The sequence below is a fragment of the Hippoglossus hippoglossus genome, chromosome 17 (genome assembly GCF_009819705.1).
Source record: "Hippoglossus hippoglossus isolate fHipHip1 chromosome 17, fHipHip1.pri, whole genome shotgun sequence".
In the NCBI taxonomy this organism is placed as follows: Eukaryota; Metazoa; Chordata; class Actinopteri; order Pleuronectiformes; family Pleuronectidae; genus Hippoglossus; species Hippoglossus hippoglossus.
Window position 1 is genome coordinate 21,095,345 of NC_047167.1, and position 19,511 is coordinate 21,114,855.

General features: G+C 43.0%; 3 protein-coding genes and 1 long non-coding RNA gene across 5 annotated transcripts in view; 3 read left to right on the forward strand and 1 right to left on the reverse strand.

The window, feature by feature from the left end:
* LOC117778444 overlaps window positions 1-6,501 on the forward strand; it is a 31,088-nt gene extending 24,587 nt beyond the window's left edge. Inside the window, exon 8 of the mRNA XM_034613993.1 lies at window positions 6,312-6,501. Within this exon, the coding sequence (XP_034469884.1) occupies window positions 6,312-6,410 (99 nt within the window). The 3' untranslated portion in view covers window positions 6,411-6,501. The remainder of the gene's footprint in view (window positions 1-6,311) is intronic.
* On the forward strand, window positions 3,334-5,422 carry LOC117778450 (CD48 antigen-like). Its single transcript, XM_034614005.1, has 3 exons — window positions 3,334-3,477; window positions 4,535-4,840; window positions 4,925-5,422. The coding sequence occupies exons 1-3, from the start codon at window positions 3,420-3,422 to the stop codon at window positions 5,224-5,226; spliced, it is 666 nt and encodes a 221-aa protein (XP_034469896.1). The 5' UTR covers window positions 3,334-3,419; the 3' UTR covers window positions 5,227-5,422.
* Window positions 6,502-9,781: 3,280 nt separating the features above from the next.
* On the forward strand, window positions 9,782-14,393 carry LOC117778451. Its single transcript, XR_004616788.1, has 3 exons — window positions 9,782-9,791; window positions 9,944-9,946; window positions 14,099-14,393. It is a non-coding gene; the product is annotated as an uncharacterized LOC117778451 (long non-coding RNA).
* A 653-nt stretch (window positions 14,394-15,046) lies between these two features.
* The window catches only part of kirrel1b (kirre like nephrin family adhesion molecule 1b), a 72,712-nt gene continuing 68,247 nt past the window's right edge, over window positions 15,047-19,511 (reverse strand). The window contains exons 14-15 of one of the 2 annotated variants that reach the window (XM_034613991.1): window positions 18,912-18,986; window positions 15,047-18,242 (exon numbers count right to left, since the gene is read on the reverse strand). In XM_034613991.1, coding sequence (XP_034469882.1) covers window positions 17,541-18,242; window positions 18,912-18,986 — 777 coding nt within the window. In that variant the 3' untranslated portion in view covers window positions 15,047-17,540. Of the gene's footprint in view, window positions 18,243-18,911; window positions 19,023-19,511 lie in introns of both variants that reach the window. The other variant, XM_034613990.1, reaches the window with a different exon arrangement.

The following is a 19,511-nucleotide window of genomic DNA, read 5'->3' on the forward strand; positions in this document are numbered from 1 at the left end:
GTGATTAGAAAAGGGAAACTTCGGAGCCCCCCCCCCCCCCTCGGTAGCAAAAAAAGTTTTATTTGACTTCAGAATCCAACCGATGATGCTGCAGCTCCTTCTCCGTCCTCCATCTACAGCTTGATCGAAGCAGGTCCATGAAATCCACTGAGGCCGGAGACACGACTCAGCCTGAGAGCCTGTATGCTCAGGTGGACAAGTCGGCCCTGGCCTGAAGAAAATCTGAAATTGTCTTCCACATTCTGCCTTTTGGACAATTTCCAGTATTATTGTTGCCGTGAGTCATGTTATATTTTCCCTGGGAAGTTTTGGGATTTTTTTTCATCCAGAACCAGAACCAGGAGCATCTGGAACAGCTCCGCCCACTTTAAAACTGTTATTGTAATATATTTCATATCTTATTTAAAAAGATACCTGATGAATGTTAATATGAATTGTAAATATAGTATTTCTCATACAGATGTGTACTTATTCTTTCTAAAGACCTGGTTCAACTCATTTATGTGTTGCAGCTTAAGCAGATTTTCAATGTTTAAAAAGACAAAAGTTTGTAACAGTTCTTTAAATTGTTCTTTTAAGTTAATCTCAATCGAGTCTTGTGTAACTAGATTTTTTATTTTTATAAGAAGAGATTTTAATAGTGTCCAGTATTGGGGGGGGGGTCCATTGCGTTTCGCTGCCCCTCTTATTTCGAATCTCACGCCAAACCCGCGAACCATTTCCTGACTCAGTCACGTGGTACGGCCGGCTCGCGAGGCTGTGAACGTCACCACATACGTCATCAACACGAGCCTCGATACGCGCTTGACACAGTCTTCCTGGATTACTCCACACACACTTCGAAGCCTCGACACGGAAGGACACATCACTAGTGGTCAGTCCCAGCCCGGTGCTCTTCTCTTGTCTCAGTGTTTAACTTCATGTGATGGTTTGGTTCTGGTGATTGTTGTTTCATTTAGGTTTTTGTTGAATTATGCATTTATTAAGTTAACCCTTGTGTTGTCCCTGCTCCCATCGGCTGTTGTGCCGGCTCCCCCCGGCTGTTGTGCCGGCTTCCCGCGGCTGTTGCCCCCCTCACATAGCCCACCATGTATTCGCACGCACACGTAGGGCAATAGACAAGTGAGCAGCCCTTGCAGGTGTATTTGTTACACCCGCGGCACACGGTGTGAGTTTAACGCCGGGTTTATACCGGAAGTGCCGTGCCGCGCCGCGCAGCGTCATTCTCAAGCGCTCAGCTGCCTGGCTGTTCACACCTGACGCGCATTTCTCCGCGCCGGTCAGCCCGCAATTCTGCTTTCTCCGCTTGTTGTTGTATGTAACCCGTTCAAATGATGATGGTCTTCATAGCCCCCCCCCCCCTCTCTTTCTCTCTGTCTGTCTGCTTGTGTGCTTGTAGTGGATGGGGGAAATTGAAACTCCAGGACAACAGAAGGGAAATCCAAAGTATGGGATGCATATTTGATCATTTATATCATATCAAATATGCACCGACGGTTTCGGCTTCAAGTCTATTTTTCCACTCTCCGCGAGCGTATCGCGCCAGGAAACACACTGAAAAATGATTTTAAACGATATAAATGACGTATTTTATAGGATATAAATGATCAAATATGCATCCCAAACTTTGGATTTCCCTTCTGTTGTCCTGGAGTTTCAATTTCCCCGATTTTCCCCCTCTCATTATTAAATTTCCCCATCTGCCCATCCACTACAAGCACACAAGCAGACAGAAAGAGAGGGAGGGAGGGGGGGGGGGGGCTATGAAGACCATCATCATTTACCCCCGAACCCCTACATTGAACGGGTTACATACAACAACAAGCGGAGAAAGCAGAATCGCAGGCTGACCTGCGCGTCCGGTGTGAACAGCCAGCCTTCACAACCACGGCGGATGCTTCCGTGCGGGGGGATGCGCTCCCTTTGGGCGATGAACGGAGTCACGAGAGCCTTTCCCAGCTGCTCGAGGAACACCGCTTGTTCCGCTTGCCCGGCATCCAGTCTGGGTTGATCTCTCTCCATATCACGAAGGCGTTGTACGAAGAGACGTCGAGCATGTTGTGGAAGACGACCCAGGTAGTCCAGGCAAAGTAACTCATTTTGGAGCCAAAAATAGAACTAATTGTAAAATAATTTTTTGCAGCATAGATCATTTCTATGAGGTGTCCAGAACAACATACTAAATGTCCTAAGAAATCCTAGTTGAGGAAGTATGTTTAATTCTCATCAATCCAAGATGTGTGCCAGTAACCCAATCTGAACATTTTAAGTTACCAACTCCTTTCTAACTAGACATTTTACTGTAGACACATTTTGCTTAAGGCCAAAACTACTTTTCATCTTGAAGTAGCATCGCCTAGCCTACTGAACGTTAGCTTGCTAGCACTAGCAAATTCTATTGGGCCTAATTTCATTGCTAGACAACATTTTCAAGAGCATTGCTTGTTCTGTGGACAACCAACTGAAATAGATAATAAAAATAAGCAGAGAGAGAAAATTGATATCTACCCAGTAAGAACAGGAGACTTCCAGGAAAGGATTGTGCAAGTTTGCCACTTAAGGAACGATGAATGGTCTGATACAGTTTTGGGGAGAATATCATCTGTCCATGACCTTCATGCAGCCGATGCAATGTACCACAACATATGCAACACTAACTTTCGAAATATGAAGAATATTCCGAGTCAATTCTCTGCAAACCCTGGCAACAAACCCAAAAGATTCAAAGTCGGAAGACCTGAAGATTATGAGAGAACAACAGCATTCCTAAAGGTGGCAAACTTTTTAGAAGAATACGATGATGAACAAATTACTAGTCAAGACCTTATGGTAAAGATGACAGAGTACTTGCAAGACACAGGTTGTGAACCATATTGTGCAAAGTGGATGAAAATTAAAATAAAGGAACACTTTGGAGATAGAGTAATAATGACTGGCCTGAAAAATCAATGTGTGGACTTTGCGAGATACAAGCTAAGTTCTACTGAGGAATATGTTTGCTGGTAAAAACATTGATACAAAGGTTGCATCAATCGGACAGTCCATCATGCAAGCAATAAGACCAAGGACTTTTTTATATATATATATATATATATATATAATCTCGCCTGGGGCTCCAACAGTGCCAGGGCCGCCCCTCCCGTGATATCAACGAACCTGTGCTGTTGCACACAAAAGGGTTAACTTATTTCCTGGAGGTTTTCCTCACATTATCAGAACTTGAACAAGATCAAAGTGTTTACTGACAGACCTCGATATGTTCTCTTGTTAGGAGACAATCATTGTTATTCATCTATTGTCATGTTTTGGTTCATGTGGATGACACTCTATTAGGCCACGCCCCACAGACACCCTGACTGCTGCTGGGCTGATTGAGGTCTAAACTCTGATCCACTTCCTCGTACGGCACATTTGACAGAATGCATCCCATCATTCTTCTCTTTGTCATTTCTCTGCTTCACGCATATGAAGCCCGAGGTAAACACTACATTATTATCTCATTTCTTCTTCAAATATAGTTTTATTGCTCTGTTCTTGTTGCACTTTGTGACTGTTTCAGCAATGTACCTTGTTTAGAATGTTGTTGTTGTTGTTAATAATTTGCTTATTTCATTCTATAAATATTAAAATAACTATATTCAAATTATGACTTGTTTATTGACGATTCACTCAGTAAAACTTCCTTCCATATATCTGTGGTGTTTCAAGTTGAGTTCTACGCTTGAATTCATTTTAAAATATATATTGAGTGATAACAGACGTGGAGAAACTTTTTAAAAAACTTGTAAAACCAACAAAACTGACTATTAATGTAATGTCCTGTGGCAGCGACTCAGAGAACAGAACAAATTGATGAGGAAACTTAACCTTTATTGACGAAGCTAGATATTAAAACAGGGCTCAGTGACAGGAAGAGAACCTAGAGTGATACTTCCTGTAACATGTCAGTGTCTGTCTGTTTCTGCACGTCCACTGTAAATATTTCTTGGGAAAAATGAGCTGCCTCAATGTAAAACAGCAAGTATGAGTTTTGCTCACTGTGTGCAATTAGATCTGAGAAAGAAAAGCAAGGATTACAAAGAGAAAAACAATACAAATAAAATAGATTTGTAGACACTAGAATGTCAATTTACCTCCGCCGAGGTCCAGAAGTTCTTAAATTCAGTCAAGCTGCACTAAAGTAATCAGAAGTCTCAGTCCCCCTCAATATGCCTGATTTCATTCTCTGGGAAATCATGGAAAATATAAAAAACAGCCCCGTCTCACAAAATAAATCCTGAATCTTCCTGAAATGTAACTTTCTCGGCCCATGTCCCATCCTTCCACCAAGTCTTGTGGAAATCCAGTTTCTAAGTAAACCTGCTGATCATTAAACCAACCAACCAACAGACAGGGGCAAACACAACCTGCTGGGCCGAGGTAGTTTTGTCTCATGAGTCTCTGTTTAATGAGTAGAAGTAAAAATGGACAAAAAACTACAGTTTAAATCAAAGTCTTTTCTTTCTAATAAAGTGATGCTGTGTTGTTTCTACAGGCTCCGACACTGTGACTCCTGTATTTGTGCAGAAGGGGAAGGATCTGCTTCTCAACGTCACGGCTCCTGTTAAATTAGTTAAACGGAGTGAATTTAAATGGCAATTTAATGATTCAAACATATTAAGATTATTTCATGATAACAAAACAATAACAATTGACCCCTATGATGGAAGGGTCGAGATTTTTCTCCAAAATCACTCTTTGCTTTTGAAGAATGTGCAACAAGCCGACAGTGGACGTTACACTGCAGGTGTTTTCGGGGACAATGACGATTATGTGGGTAAATACAGCGTCACAGTTCAAGGTAGGTTTCTTCAGATTTTAAATATCGACACACAGTAGCTGCCCAACTTCTAAACCCATTAATGCCTGTGTCCCTCCCCCTCAGATCCAGTGTCTCTGGTTAATGGGAAAGTGGACTTACACTCCTCGAGCTCCGACTCCTGTAACCTCACAGTGACCTGCAGCACACAGGACTCCCATCACATCAACAGCACTTTTAGATGTGACAACAACACCTGCAGCCAGGAGGAGGGAGGAGAGAGGTCCAAGGTCACGACCTCCGGCACCTCCCTCCGTGTCTACCTGTCCAAAGTCTTCTCAATTATCTGTAGCCATAGCAACCAGGTCAGCTCGGACGAGCACATAACAAAGATTAGGGACTTTTGTTTCTCAAATCCTGGTAAGTGACCGACAACACAAGCAGCTGATAACTTTGTTTTATAGAAGGTTGTGTTCCAACTTAAGTTAATTTTGAAATATTAAATCTTTCCCAACATTTAAAGACTAGATAAAGACTTTCTCCTTCAATTGGTTCAAAATGCTGCTGCTTGGATTATATCTACGACAAATTCTCAACTTTACTTTATTTCAAAGAAAAAACTTCTTTTATCTCTGTTTTAATTATTTAATTAAATTCCTTTGTAACACTTTTAACTTTGGTAAGAAAAGTACTGTACAGATTATATTTAAATTATAAATTATATTTTAGAGTTGTCAGTTGAATTTAGAGCATGTAATTTATTTTTTAAGAAATATTTTAAAAAGTGAATATGTTTTGAAAATAACTAATATCAGTTTTTCTTTTTTCCATTACAGTCCCTGAACCACTGAGCGATATCTTTATCGCCATTTTCATTGTCCCTGTCATTGGTGTTTTGGTGATAATTTGCATACCAGCAGTGTATGTTGGACATCGAATAAAAGGAAAACGTACGTTAGAGTAAAAATTCAACTCTGCAAATATTGTAAATGGGAATTCAGCATTTTCACTGTGTCCTTCACTTTATTCACTGATCCACCACCTTTAGGGTCATTGACAATATCTGAGATCCTTTCCCAGTTTACAGTACGGATGGGAATCCACTGTTCGTTATTTTAGTATATAGATAATATCATGATGAGTGCGTAGGTTTTATTTTATTGTATCTTTCTATCAACAGAATTTTGAAAAGCAATGCTGTGTTTATATAAAACCACTAGGGGTCACCAAAATCACAACAATGACAAAACACACAAACACCAAAATCAGTGGCTGCAGTGATGTAAATGTGATTCAGTAGAAAACAGTCAAAATTAATTTTTGATTTAAAGCCAATGAACATTCTTTGTGACCTTCTTGCAGGTGAAAGTGTGGACATGAAAAAAACAGAGTACACAAATGTTCAGGTAAAGTTACGTCATCTTTTCTAACATCTGTCTTAGTGAGATTACTTTACTTGTTGCCACAGTACGTTGAACTGTGAACTAAGTTTTATTTGACTTTATCTCTCCAGTTCAAAAGCGTGAACCCACTTCTGGATCAGAATCCAACCGATGATGCTGCAGCTCCTTCTCCGTCCTCCATCTACAGCTTGATCGAAGCAGGTCCATGAAATCCACTGAGGCCGGAGACACGACTCAGCCTGAGAGCCTGTATGCTCAGGTGGACAAGTCGGCCCTGGCCTGAAGAAAATCTGAAATTGTCTTCCAATCACTACTTTCTAGTATTATTGTTGCCGTGAGTCATGTTATATTTTCCCTGGTAAGTTTTGGGGGATTTGTTTCATCCAGAACCAGAACCAGGAGCATCTGGAACAGCTCCGCCCACTTTAAAACTGTTATTGTAATATATTTCATATCTTGTTGAAAAATATACCTGATGAGTGTTTGACATTTTGGATGAATGCTGTTGTAAATATAATAATTTTATTGTACATTGTGTTAATTTGACCAACTTTCCATGAAAAACTCAATAAAAACCTAAAGTGATTTTGGCTGCTACATTATTTCTGATGAGTGTCCAGTATTGGTGCACGAACAAAAAAGTTCTTACTTCACCCAAGTGTTTTTTTTAAAATTTTGGAAATTATAAATGTTTTAGTTAAATCAACATCGTGAAATTTACAAAACATACATATATGCTTCCTTTTTAAAAAATACTAATATGATGACGAGGAATGTTTAACAGCCAAAAAAACATTTTAACACAGTTAATCTCTATCTATCCATCTGCACGTTTGCAAACCCCAGTATCGGACAGTGGGACACGTCTCCCTTCGACAATCCCACCATGAATCATTTCACAGTGAGAAGTGAGCGAGAAGAATCTAATCCACAATTTGCTTTGATGCATCATCTGCATTTTCTCATTATCTTTCCCAATCCGCAGGACTCGAACCCACGGAGCTGCAGAACAAATCTTCCTTTGCTTCACCGCAGGTAGAAATGCCGGCATGTCTTCCAACAGAATACCCAGTGTTTGTCTTTCTCTTGCCAAATGCTTTTCTCACTCTCCTCTTAATCTGTCTGCCGTCGTTTCCAACCCACAGATCCTGCTCGAGTATAAGGAAGTGCTCTACCGAACCAAATGCTGCCTGCTTGTTTTAGTAGCAGCAGTGATTGAGGCCAGACGTCTGCCCTGCCAAAGCCTGGACCTGAACCAGAGCTGCTCAGAGACATGCCGGTCATTTTATAGCCTCATCAGATTCATCTCCGGGTCGTAAAACTCCCTGTTAAAGACGAGGCTTTAGCAGCATTAACACCGAGGAAGACTAATCTGCCAACAGTTCTTACTGATACGCCGGGGATTTGCTAGACAATGACTCAAATAATCCATCTTCAAACAGATAAACGATGCAGAATGGATCCTGGTCTGAATACATTTGCATTGTAAATTGTTGATGAATAGCTATTGTTATCCCCTTAATTTATTCTTGTCAGTTACTGTAGATTTGCTTAATATCTCTGGAGTTTAGTTTTATCTCGCAAACCCGTCCTGCAGCACAGCGGTGCAGCCGTTAGCTCTGTCGCCTCGCGGGGACAAGAAGGTTCCAGGTTTGGATCCGGCCTCGGAGTTTGCATGTTCTCCTCAGGTCATGTGGACGTTCTCCAGGTTGCTTCCTCCTCCAGTCCAAAGACATGCATTCCCAATGTCTGCTGGGATCGGCTCCAGCCCCCTGCTGTGAGACGACCCTCAAAGGATAAGCAGTGTGAATCCAAACCTCAAGTTTCACAAGATGTTTTCAGTGACACAATTACAGTGAACCTCACCTGCACCCAGCAGATTAAAAGGAAAAAATCACATGTGTTCCATCAGTTATCGGCCGGGCAGTGTGATTTATGAGGCTTTCTGGATTCATGCAGAAAGGTCAGTGTTAATTGGACTTGTTTGGGAGCTGAGGCATTTCAAAGTTTGACTTTGACCTTTTTCTCTAGTGCCCCAGTGTTGTTTCATCGAAACCAGTCCAGTGACTTTACAGAGCTTTTACTTTGAGGCCTTTAACATCATCTACTGTTTTATTCCAGCAGATTATTTGAGCCGGAGGATTTAAAAGCTCTGTTGGCTTCACTGTTGTTTATCCAATGAACTCCACGACAAGAAGATCACTAATTACATTATTAATGCAGCTGATGGCATAACCAGGTATATAAAAGTTTAATAAGGTCATTGGAGTGAAATGAAATTGCCTGAGTTTTATCTCATTGCTCTTTGCAGGCACCGTGCACCTTCTCTGCTCTCACGTTAATAATTCAGAGCCAGGTGAGAAAACTGAGGATTTAGTGCTTAATGAGTGAAAACACGACATAACACAACGTGACTGCAGAGTTAGAATCACATCAGGCCTGGATTACCCACAAAATCCCATTATCACAAAGCAAACTGAGGGTCAGGGACGGTTTTGGGCCCAGAACTGTGCGATAGAAAGAAGAAAAAGCATTTTCGTTGATTTTCTTTTGCCTCACTTTTTCCTTTTAAATGTATTTGTTTTTGATAATTGTCAGAAGATTTGGAATAAAGAGTAGACGTGTCTATAACGTCAATTAAACATTGAATCTACCTGTGTGTGAAATGTGCTATTTAAATAAAACTGCCTCACCTATATCATCACATCTATGACGTGGATAAACAGAAGCTACATGATTTGATCACATGTTACAGGTTGACCTAAATCTATGGATTCTTTTGTTTAATTGAGGATTTTGAACCTTTACTGTTTAATTTAGTTTTTGAGTCTTGTATTTTGTATTAACTCGTAAAGTGTCGCTTGGAAAACAGAAGTTGATCTATGACATTAAATGGTTGATTAATAATGAAGCAAATAAATAGTTTTTCATACTTTCGATAAATTGTCTTTGTCCCTGTCATCAGAATTCATTTGCACAGTTTGAAATGTTAAAAAGAAATCAAGTTTCTGGGTTTCTTCAATTTTCTCATGAATTCTCTCGTGAATATTTTTCCTATTGAGGTGCAATTTAAATCTATCAAATATGAAAATGGTCAAGATATAAGAAATAAAAGATATTGATTGTTGCCACAGAACCTGGTGGAAGGATGTGATATGAGTCTGGATTGAACCCATTCAATTTTGGTGTGGATCCGGTTTAATCGCATTATTTAACATTTGGAAACAGGATCTTTTTCCACCTTTTCCTTGACTTCTCAGACAATAATTGATGGATCATAATTTTAAAACAACCTCAACACATTAAAGGGGCCCTGATATCTGTGAGTGTGTGAAATTTGCTGCAGCCTGATTGAATGTAAGGGAAACTGCTGGGCCTGTTGGGGGGGGGGGCTTGGCGGTGGTTTGCTCTCTGCAGATTCTGGTTTGTAATCTGCTCATATCCACAGTGTCTGTCTCCTTTCGTCCGTCCCTGACCCGACACACCACGTCAGTGCAGTCACACCAAGGACATCCATTATGAGTCACATTATCCTCTGCTTCTGTAATAAATAATTGCCTTCGCCCTAATTTACTCCCACTCATCACTCAGTAAGGGCCCCCCCACCACCACCACCACCGCCACCACCACCACCGCCACCACCACCACCACCACCACCGCCACCACTAGATGGCAGCAGCGTCCAGCAGGAAAAACCCCATAAAACCCCACAACCAGCCTGACAACTTCTCTGCCTCAGCAGCCGGTGACATCATCTGCGGAGGGACAGAGGGTGTGCGAAGGACAAATGTCTTGAAATGGATTACATCATTCTCCACTAATATGATAATATATCTGGGCCGATGAGTGCGGTGCCCGAGCATGAGAGGGGCCGTAATCCATGTGACGGCCACTTCAGCTGGGAAAGAGGGGGATAAGATGGAAGTGGTGGAGGTGGGAGAGGGGGGGGGGGGGGGGGTTCCACTGGAGCACTGAAGGTTATTCCAGACATTATTCCTCCATGAGAGCAGCAGGAGACGATAATCACTGTGAGGACGATTGGCTCCAACGCTCTCTGTCTTCTGTCCTTGTCTTTCTTCATCCTCGGCCATTGATGTTAAGTCTTTCTTGCCTTTTAAAAAAAAGAATTGTTCTGTACCCTCCATCCCTTTCTCCCGGTCATTCAGGAGAGGAGGACCGAGGAGGGACATGAGACAAAGAAGTGGAGAGACAAAGGTAGCAGAGGGGAGAGACGGACTGAGAAGTATTCAAGGAAAGAAGAGAGATGGAGGAAGTGAGAGGAAAAGAGAGAGGAGAAGAAGGTCGGAGAGGTGCGAGCGTCATGGAGAAGAAGAGGAGAGAAGGAGGAAGAGGAGAAATGAGAGAGATGAGGAGAGAGTTGAAGAGCTGCTGCAAAAAACTGGAAGAAGGACGGAGGAGAAAAGAGAGATTGGAGGGAAGCGACAGGAGAGAAGAGGAGAAGAAAGAGGAGGGAAATGGTAGTAGGAGACATGACAGGAGGAGCAAGAAAGAAAGGAGATGAGAAAAGAGGAGCAGAGGAGAGGAGGAGGGCAAGAGAGGAAGATATAAGAGGAGAAATGGGAAGAGATAAAGTGAATGACAAGAGAAATGGGGAGAGGACAAGACTATAACTTACTTTAATCTTTATGAGGTGAAGAGGACGTTAAAGGAGGAGTAAGGAGGGAGAAGGAGAGGCAGAGTGAAATGAGGAGAAAAGAGGAGATCAAGTGAAAAGAGAAGGACAGAAGTGGAGGTTTTAGATTTCAGAGAAGAGTTGAGAAGAGGGGATGAAAGAAGAGTCAGAGTAATGCAAATGGAAGATAAAGCAAAGGAAGAGGAAAGAAGAAGATGGATGGATGAGAGGAGGCAAAAGAGGAGAACAAGTTATAAATAGAAGCATAGAAGGGATGAGAGAAAGAAAGGGGGAGATCGGAGAGGGGAGGATAAATAGACACAGGGTGACATAAAAGAGGGATGGAGAGGAGGGGAAGAGGTGAGGGAGGTTTAAGGATGACGGAGGAAAAGTGAAAGAAAGAGAGGAGGAGAAGGACAAAGAGATGTAAAAGAAGATGTATCAAAATAAGAGGACAGGATAGAGAGAAGGGATGAAAAACCGAAAAACAGGGAGGGGGGGGGGGGAGTAGGAGAAAGTGACAGGAAGAGTTAGGAGATGTGAGAGGAAAAGATGAGAGAGGAGAGGAGGAAAACGTTGAGATGTATGAACGAATGAAAAGGATGATGGAGGGAGGTGCGTGAGAGAGGAGAGGACGTCAGAGAGACGGGAGGGGGACTGATGAAAGGATTTGAGGAAGGAGCAAAAAGGGAAAGAAGACGAGCAGAGAACTAAGAACAAGGGACAGAAAAGATGAAAAGAGAGAAGATGAAGTACAAGTTGTCGATGAGAGAGAGACTGAGGGAGAGAGAGAGGAGGTGAAACAATGAATGAGAGGAAAGTGTGAAAGGTCTTAAACAAGAGAAAGAGGAGGGGAGGATGAAGTGAGAGAGAAAAGAACGACTGAGGACATGACGCGAGGAAAGAGGAAAGAAGACACTGTAGAGAAGTGTCAAGGAAGTGTAAACAAAATGGAAGAAGTTCGATAGATGAAAGGATGGAAAAAGACGAAGAACAGGTGAACAAGGAGAAAAGAGGAGAGGAGAGGAAAACATGAAATGAAGGAGAATGATTCAGAGAGAAATTCAAAAAGATAGGAATGAAAAATGGAAAAGAAAAGAAGAGAGAAGAGACGATGAAAGAAGATGAGATGAGATAAGATGAGATGACATACTCTGACCTTGTGTGTGTGTGTGTGTGTGTGTGTGTGTGTGTGTGTGTGTGTGTGTGTGTGTGTGTGTGTGTTTGTGTGACGAGCACAGACACACACACTTTTACTCACCTCAGGCTGCTCGACATGAGAAACTGTCACAACAACTGTTCAGGTACATTCATTCATAGTTTGACCTGAATCAGCGACAATGTGTGAGATACACAAACTGAAAGTAAAGTCTCATCCTGAATCACCTTTTATAAAAAAATACTACATATGATAAAGACAAAGAAAACAAATATAAATACCACTGAGCTGTTTTTATGAAAGCCATGTCTTCTTTTATTTTCTGTAATACGGTGGAAAAATAATTACATACAATTTGAAGGAAAAAAAACCAACAGAAAAACATGAAAAAAACAATAATATTGTTTGTTTTTCATTTTTTTCCATGAATAAACAAGTAGTCAAACTAAATATGATAATAATACACACGTGAACAATATATAGGGATATAAACAAAAAAAGAACTGGAGCACGGAGAAAAGCCAAAAAACGCTTATTTGAACACACACAAACTGTCTCGCTCTCGCTGTCACGCACACGTCCACTTCACACGTTTGTTCAGTGCAACATGAGTCCTCCTCGCCGTTCTGATCATTGTCTCGATGCTGAGCAGAACGAGGACTGAATCCTGTTCGCTGCAGCTGCTGCTGCTTCGGCGAGCGGGACGTGTCTCAGCAGCTGGATGAGGGACGAGCGGACCACTTCAGCTCCTTCCTCCTGTCCTAAGGCCACAAGATGTCTCCTTCACTCTGATCAGCTGCCTTCCACCAGGGTTTGACCGATGCCTTACCGCTGATAGTAATGTTATGTACGTTTGGGGGGGGGGGGGGGGGGGGGGTTTAGTGAAAGATGTTGAAATGCTTTTAAAGCGTCGGTTAAAAAAATGTATGGAGCCCGACTGATTTATGGATTGGGCGATAAAAATTTGCCAATTTCTGCCTTTCAGAGACATTATCGGTTTCAGCGTTCGTGTTTGTCCGATATGAACGATATGAGAAAAACGTCTTTTCCCCAATTCAAGTTCAATATGTTTGGTTGTATTTGATTGTGAATACCATTTTGATGATTGTCCTATTAAATGAACGAACAGAAACCTGTAAAAGGAAATCTAATGTCGCTATATTTCAGAATACTCATCAGTCACTGTGGTCAGGAGGAGCCTCCATCATACCAGCAGGCGCCCGAGCGACTGGTTGATCTGTTGGATTTGGGCCGGAAACATCAGTCAAACCCCAGTTTCTACAGACCAGTGATCCCAACGTATCAATACTGGTATGAAAACACACTGGGGTTACATGCTGCCAACACATGTACAACAACACACATGCATGTTCACAGATGGATGCATACACAGCATGTGCATGGGAGGAAACACAAAACTAGACACACACACATCCACACACACTCAATAAACACATATGGCTGCTGCATTTGTTTGTTTGCTCAGTACATTTTCTTTTGCTTTGCACAGTCTTTTGGCACCGATAACTCCAAAAGGTAAGAATTGACACCGAGCCACACGAGTCACTCTTGGCCGGGGACGGCACGGCACAGCACAGCATGCATCAGAGCAGTTAGCTGTGGGTCTGGCCTGGTTCTAGTCAGGGTTGGCCTAGTTGAGACAGGATTTGAGCTATTTGTTGTGGCCTGGTTGGGCGTTGAGTCATTTCGGCCACAGATGCACACGTCCACTCTCTTTTTATCCCCCCCCCCCCCCCCCCCCCCCCCCCCCCCATCCGATGCTTCCAAGATAAAATACAATACTGTGAATAAAAGTTTCTTCCCCCGGTGATGAAACACCACAAGGTAATACCGAGAAAATAAGTTTTCAAATACAGAATTCCGTAAGAAGAGAGGAGATCGTGAAATAATGAACACGGAGGATGGATGTTATGAGTTAGTGAAGCTATATATACTCTACCCCCCCCCCCCCCCACAACATACACACATGTTTACAAGCTGGATTGCTCTTAGAGGGAATTTGCTGTGATTCTTTTCAGAGGTTCAACCTCTAAATTTGGAAGCAGGTAGGTGGCGATTAACGTGACGCAGGAGAGAGCAGAGAGCAAAGAGAGGTGCATGTGAGGAAGAGGAGGAGACGGCACCTCTACATTCCCTTCCTAACCATCATCTTTTCATCGCAGAACCAAATCCAAACATCCATTTAGCACTTTTGGCTTCGAAGGTGTATTTAATAGATTCATATCTCCGCACCGTCAACAGACCATGAATGGTTAAAAGGTAATGACGAGGAACCTGGGTGACCCCGTCGTGTGTCTGCCGGCCGCGGCGTCTCCTCGGTGTCAAACTCTTTCCACACAAGGTCATGACGACATTGCGAGTCGGAGGCAAAAGAGGCGACGGCGCCGCTACAACTCTGTAAAAAGGTTGTAAAGAGGTAATAGTATGCAGTACCAAGGCTGTGATAACCATATAAATTTAAAAGGGTGCTCCATCTGCCATTCTTCTCTCCATAACTGCAGTAGTGGTTTTATATCGTGACCTTGAAGCTACAAGGTTCTATCTGATATTCTAATCAGAGATGATTTCCTTTCTCAGAGTGTTTATTCAAAATAGGGGCAATAAATATGAATTTGACTGCCCTTTTGCAGAAAATTACCATAATATACTGTATCTGTGAAGGTTTGATAGGGCGGCTTATAAGTATTAAGACTCAATGATTAGGTGATGGAGGTGCTGAGATTTCTGGCTTCACCTTTGTGGCCTCTGATCTTTTGCAAAGCGCCATCCATCAATTTTAAATGCTGAAAAACCTGGTGCAGATACTAAGTGGGTGAGTCCCTGTCGAATTCCCTCCTTCACTTTGTCTGTGGGACAAAGCAGATGTGCCCTCAGGAGAAGGTAGAGACAAAATGCTGAAGGGATTTCCATGTGGTCGCCAGTAGAAGTTTAAAAAAAAGTCACGTGTTACTGAAAAAGAGTTGAAAGATGTTGAATTTAATCTCAGTTACAGAGCTGAACCACTTCAACATCCTGGGGTGACACCTCTGATCTTGCTTTAATACCAGTTGCTGTGTTGAATGGATGTTTTCAGAGCAGAATACTCATTGCAAGTCAAATATTAAGCAAGTTAGAAGAAGTCGAATAATTTCCTGTCGAGGTGAAATACAGAAGTTTTACATGAATCAGGCCAAAAGTGATTTCCTTGTGCACTGTTGTGACAAGAAAATTAGTTTATACTTGAAAAGAAAATCTCTACAGCTCAAATTAAATGTCTGAAAACCAATGTTAGGAAGTTATAACACGCCGTTGTTTTAAAAGTAAGGCTTCGTTTTCAGCAATTCTTATTTAATATAATGTTTTATATCAGCCATAACCCTAACCCTCTTTCAGCTGATTATTCAAACTTTGCAGTTGTACTCGCTGCGCAGATAATAATCCACATTGTTCAGCCTTTAAAAAGCCTTTTGTAAACTGCTCAGAGTTTTAATTCATTAATGGAAACGCAAGCAAAGCAACGCGACTTCTTTTGTCCGTCTTGTGCGATTAGAGACAAAGCGAGATTTCCTCCTTCAAGGGGAAACATTTGGGTAACGGTGCCGCGGAGATTTACTCGAATGCTGGATTTGTTTAATCGCTGCATCATTTGACGTTAGAGCAAAAAAAGATATATATTTAAACACAGATCATCACGAGCTGTGTGGTCAAAAGCCGCAGTCACACACACACACACACACACACACACCAAGGCTGACACAACGAAATGGATAAAAAGCTCAGACGTACAATACCAAAGTTTCTGTTGCAGTGAGGGAACCAGCGTACTTACAGATAAATGTACAAAGTACCATCGGAGCTCTAGGACTTCTCTGTACCTTCAGCTTGATATGTTAAACTACACGTGAACCTTCTCATCGCTTACAAAGTTTGCAGCACAGCTCAAAGTGAGCAGCAGCTTGTTCTCCATCCATCGCTTTGAATGTCGTCGACGTTTATAAAAAGGCAGTCCAGTCACAAGACCGGAAGTCGAAGGAAGAGTTTCACACCAAACAGAGAAATCCGCCGAAGAGATTTCACCATTTTGGAATGAATCTCTTAATTTTTATTTCTAATTTAAATCTACAACATCCGCTTGAAAAATACCATCCATCTCTTTTTAAAGAAACTCAAAACGTTTCCAGGAGCGATCACGTTGCCACGTTACAAAGCGAGTGTCACCCAATAACTCTGAACCTTTGGTCCACAACTCCTTATAAAAATACTATAAAATGTAATGCCATTTCTTTCCACACGCGTTTCTGGTATAAATATGGAAAAAAAACTATACTACTGTGCAAGTGAGAGAAACAAATACTTTTTTTGACACTTGAGGACAGGGGAGGTATCTTTTCTGTACAAAATGCAGAGATTTATCGAATGCAAAAAAAAAAAAAAAGCACTCCCGCCACACTTCGCTTCACAAATACAGTTTACGGCATCGACCTTGAGTGAAATGTGAAGTAGAGAAATGCATCATGATGATAAAAGTGAGAGATGAGGAGGAGAAGGAGTTTACAGAGACGCTTGCTACCTCTCCTCTCCTCTCCGATGTGGCGTCTACAAAACCTCGTCGTCCGGAGCGTCTCGTCGTACACTTTACAAAAAAGGAGACACACCTCGATAAAAGTCTGTGTGTGTTGGCACATAAGCATTGGCACTCTGGTCGCTCACTGTACCGCCTTAGGAAGCTTTGTCCCACTCAAATCAAGGTAGAGCTTGTACAAAAATGGCCACTGGGTAGGTTATAGTGAGGAAAGAGGATCACAAAGTGCCAGATGTGGTTATAGTCCAAGCTGCCCCGTTGCTGCAATATATAGAAACAAATGAGTCTTTAAAGATCTGTGTGTGTGTGTGTGTGTGTGTGTGTGTGTGTGTGTGTGTGTGTGTGTGTGTGTGTGTGTGTGTGTGTGTGTGTGTGTGTGTGTGTGTGTGTTTTGCAAAAGTCAGGAAATGCAAAACGTGTGGATTACAGGGAGGGTTGCTGCATCCCACTGTTTAAGGTTTTGTACAAGGTAACGACTTCCAAATCTGAAGTTGCACTTATTTACAGAGACAGGGTGGGAGGTGATGCAGGGAGACGGTCGAAGAGGAGGAAAAAACGAGGATCGCAGGAAGAGATGTTTATTTTTTTTTACGCTGCTCCTCTTTTTTGTTCGGTCCTCAAAGTGCTCGCTCCTCTCTTCATCTCTCTTTGCTCATGATTGTGGCTGTTGCTCGCGTCGAAGCATGCAACAGAAGGGCTGCGCAATTGTGTGTGACTGTCGCTTTGCACGTGTTGTATTGCTGCTACCTATTGTGTATGATGCGATGCTGCTGTGCATTGTTGTGTTGTTTTAGGTTTTTGAAAATTAACTTGACTTCCATGCACCAGATTCTTGAATGTTAGAAACGTGTGATTTTTTTTTTTTGTTTCAAAGTTTCTTCATGTGGTATAAGTGCTGCTGATGTAAAAAGCCAGTCAAAAGTGTGTGTGTGTGTGTGTGTGTGTGTGTGCGTGTGTGTGTGTTCTCACACATGAGTCTGCATCCGCTGTGTGTGTCTCTGGGAATAGTCAGAGGGTGGAGATGAGTATGAGAAGCGGGTGGAGCTTCCGTAATTCCCCAGCCCTGTTTCAGGACTTTGTTGTCCCGGTCCGGGTCCTGGTCCTGGTCCTGGCCCTGGCCCTGGCCCTGGTCCTGGTCCTGGTCCTGGTCCTGGTCCTGGTCCTGGCCCTGGTCCTGGTCCTGGTCCTGGCCCGGTCCCTTGTCCTGTTGCATACATCTCATAGGATGGCCCTTCCTCTATGGGCGGGGCAAAGCCCATGCGGTAGCTGGGATACTGGGAGGGGTATCCGTAGTTGTCATAGGCCAGCTGGGTTGTGCTCTCCAGCAGGCCGCAGTCTCCCGGGTAATCTCCGGGCGATTGAAGAGTCGGATTGGGAGGTGCTTGCTGGCTCGGCGGCGGCCTGGAGAAAGTGTTGAACTGGGCGTAGGTGGCGTGGGACATCCTGGAAGGCGGGCGGGGGTCATAGCAGCCTGTCCTTGAGCCTGGCACTCCGCTGGGGGGAACTGCACCGCCGGGGGCGGCCGAGGGTCCGCTGGGCGAGGCACCGGCTGGCCCACTGTTTGGGTTCGGGGGTCGGAACTCTCCCTGGTAGTGGATGGCCCGGGACTGGGGGCGCGCCTCATCGTGGGTGGTGGCTCGGACGTTGTAGTAGCCGTTGGTCGGATCCTGTGATCACAGAGAAGAGCGTGAGTTACCGAGACACATCTAGTCTATGTTAGCTTGGATTCATGTGAGGTATCCTTGTTCGTTAACATTTAAAATGGTGTCCATCGTAAAGAAACACTGTCAGCTGGACTGGGGAAGTTACTTGGAACCGTCGCATCGTTTTCCACAACAATCTATCGATGCTCGGTGATGACGGTGCAGTCGGTGGTTCATGCTCTGTCTAGAAATGTAATGATATGTAAATGATGCAGTGCTTGAACACGAAACATAACGATACAACTTCATTTTATCAGAATATAGGAGATTTCCAGTGAGTCAATTTGTTTTATGACACGTTTACACCAAGTTTGTTTCCTTCTTTTAGTTCGTTTGAGTAAAAAACACAAGGTTTTGAGACTTTTAGGCGATTTTACATCTCAAAGTGAAAAAATAAATAAATAAATGAGGTGCTGACCTTCAAAAAATATATTTTTATGAATGCAAAGCTTTTACCTCCAGTGCAAACACCAAACCTGAGGAAAACCTGCAACTGGTAATCAGGACAAATGATGGATATGACCACAAAGTTCATGACATGTGATATATCTGTGCACCATGCGTGAAATAACCTTAAATAAAACATCCTATCTCAAAATGCTGAAACCTCTGTGCGAGCGGCCTGCGCCTCACCTTGAGCTCGTACTCCTCCCGGGTGTCGCTCTCGCTCCGGACTTCCTGCTTCAGGTCCATGTCGTCTTTGAACGGCTGAGTGGAGGGAGAGAGGGAAACAGAGGGCAGAAACTAAACCATCAAACAACGAAACACACACACGGAAAGAGGGAGGGTGAGAAAGGAAAGAGGAAGGAAGAGAGGGAGGGGAGAGGAAAAGAGAGTTTCAGGTTTTTCATCCCAAGAGATTGGAAGAAGAGAAACGCTCAGAGGGCAGAAAAAAAAAAGAAAAAGGTTTTGGGCCGAGCTTTAAAAAAGGAGCCTGGTGGATGAGACGCTCCAGGATTCCCAGGCTGAACGCTTCTCGAAAACAAACACAACGTTAAATCCTAACCATCAGTTTGGTGCTGTTTTGGTGTATTTGCAAGATGTGTATAGTTCCTCTTTCTTTTCCTTCACGTGCGTGTTTGTGCACTTTGTTTTTTTGTGTGTGTTCTTATGTATATTTTTGACGTGTGAGAATCCGCTGTTTGTGCGTTTGCTTCGTGCACGAGTGTGTGCACGTGCGCGTGTGCGTAGCCGCCTCTCCGGCCATGTTGCCCTTTGTGTCAGTGTGGCTGT

Coding starts and splice junctions, on each gene's coding strand:
- LOC117778450 (XM_034614005.1), top strand. CDS start 3,420: ATGCATCCCATCATTCTTCTCTTTGTCATTTCTCTGCTTCACGCATAT. Junction 3,478..4,534: donor TCACGCATATGAAGCCCGAG/GTAAACACTACA, acceptor TTGTTTCTACAG/GCTCCGACACTGTGACTCCT. Junction 4,841..4,924: donor ATACAGCGTCACAGTTCAAG/GTAGGTTTCTTC, acceptor CCTCCCCCTCAG/ATCCAGTGTCTCTGGTTAAT.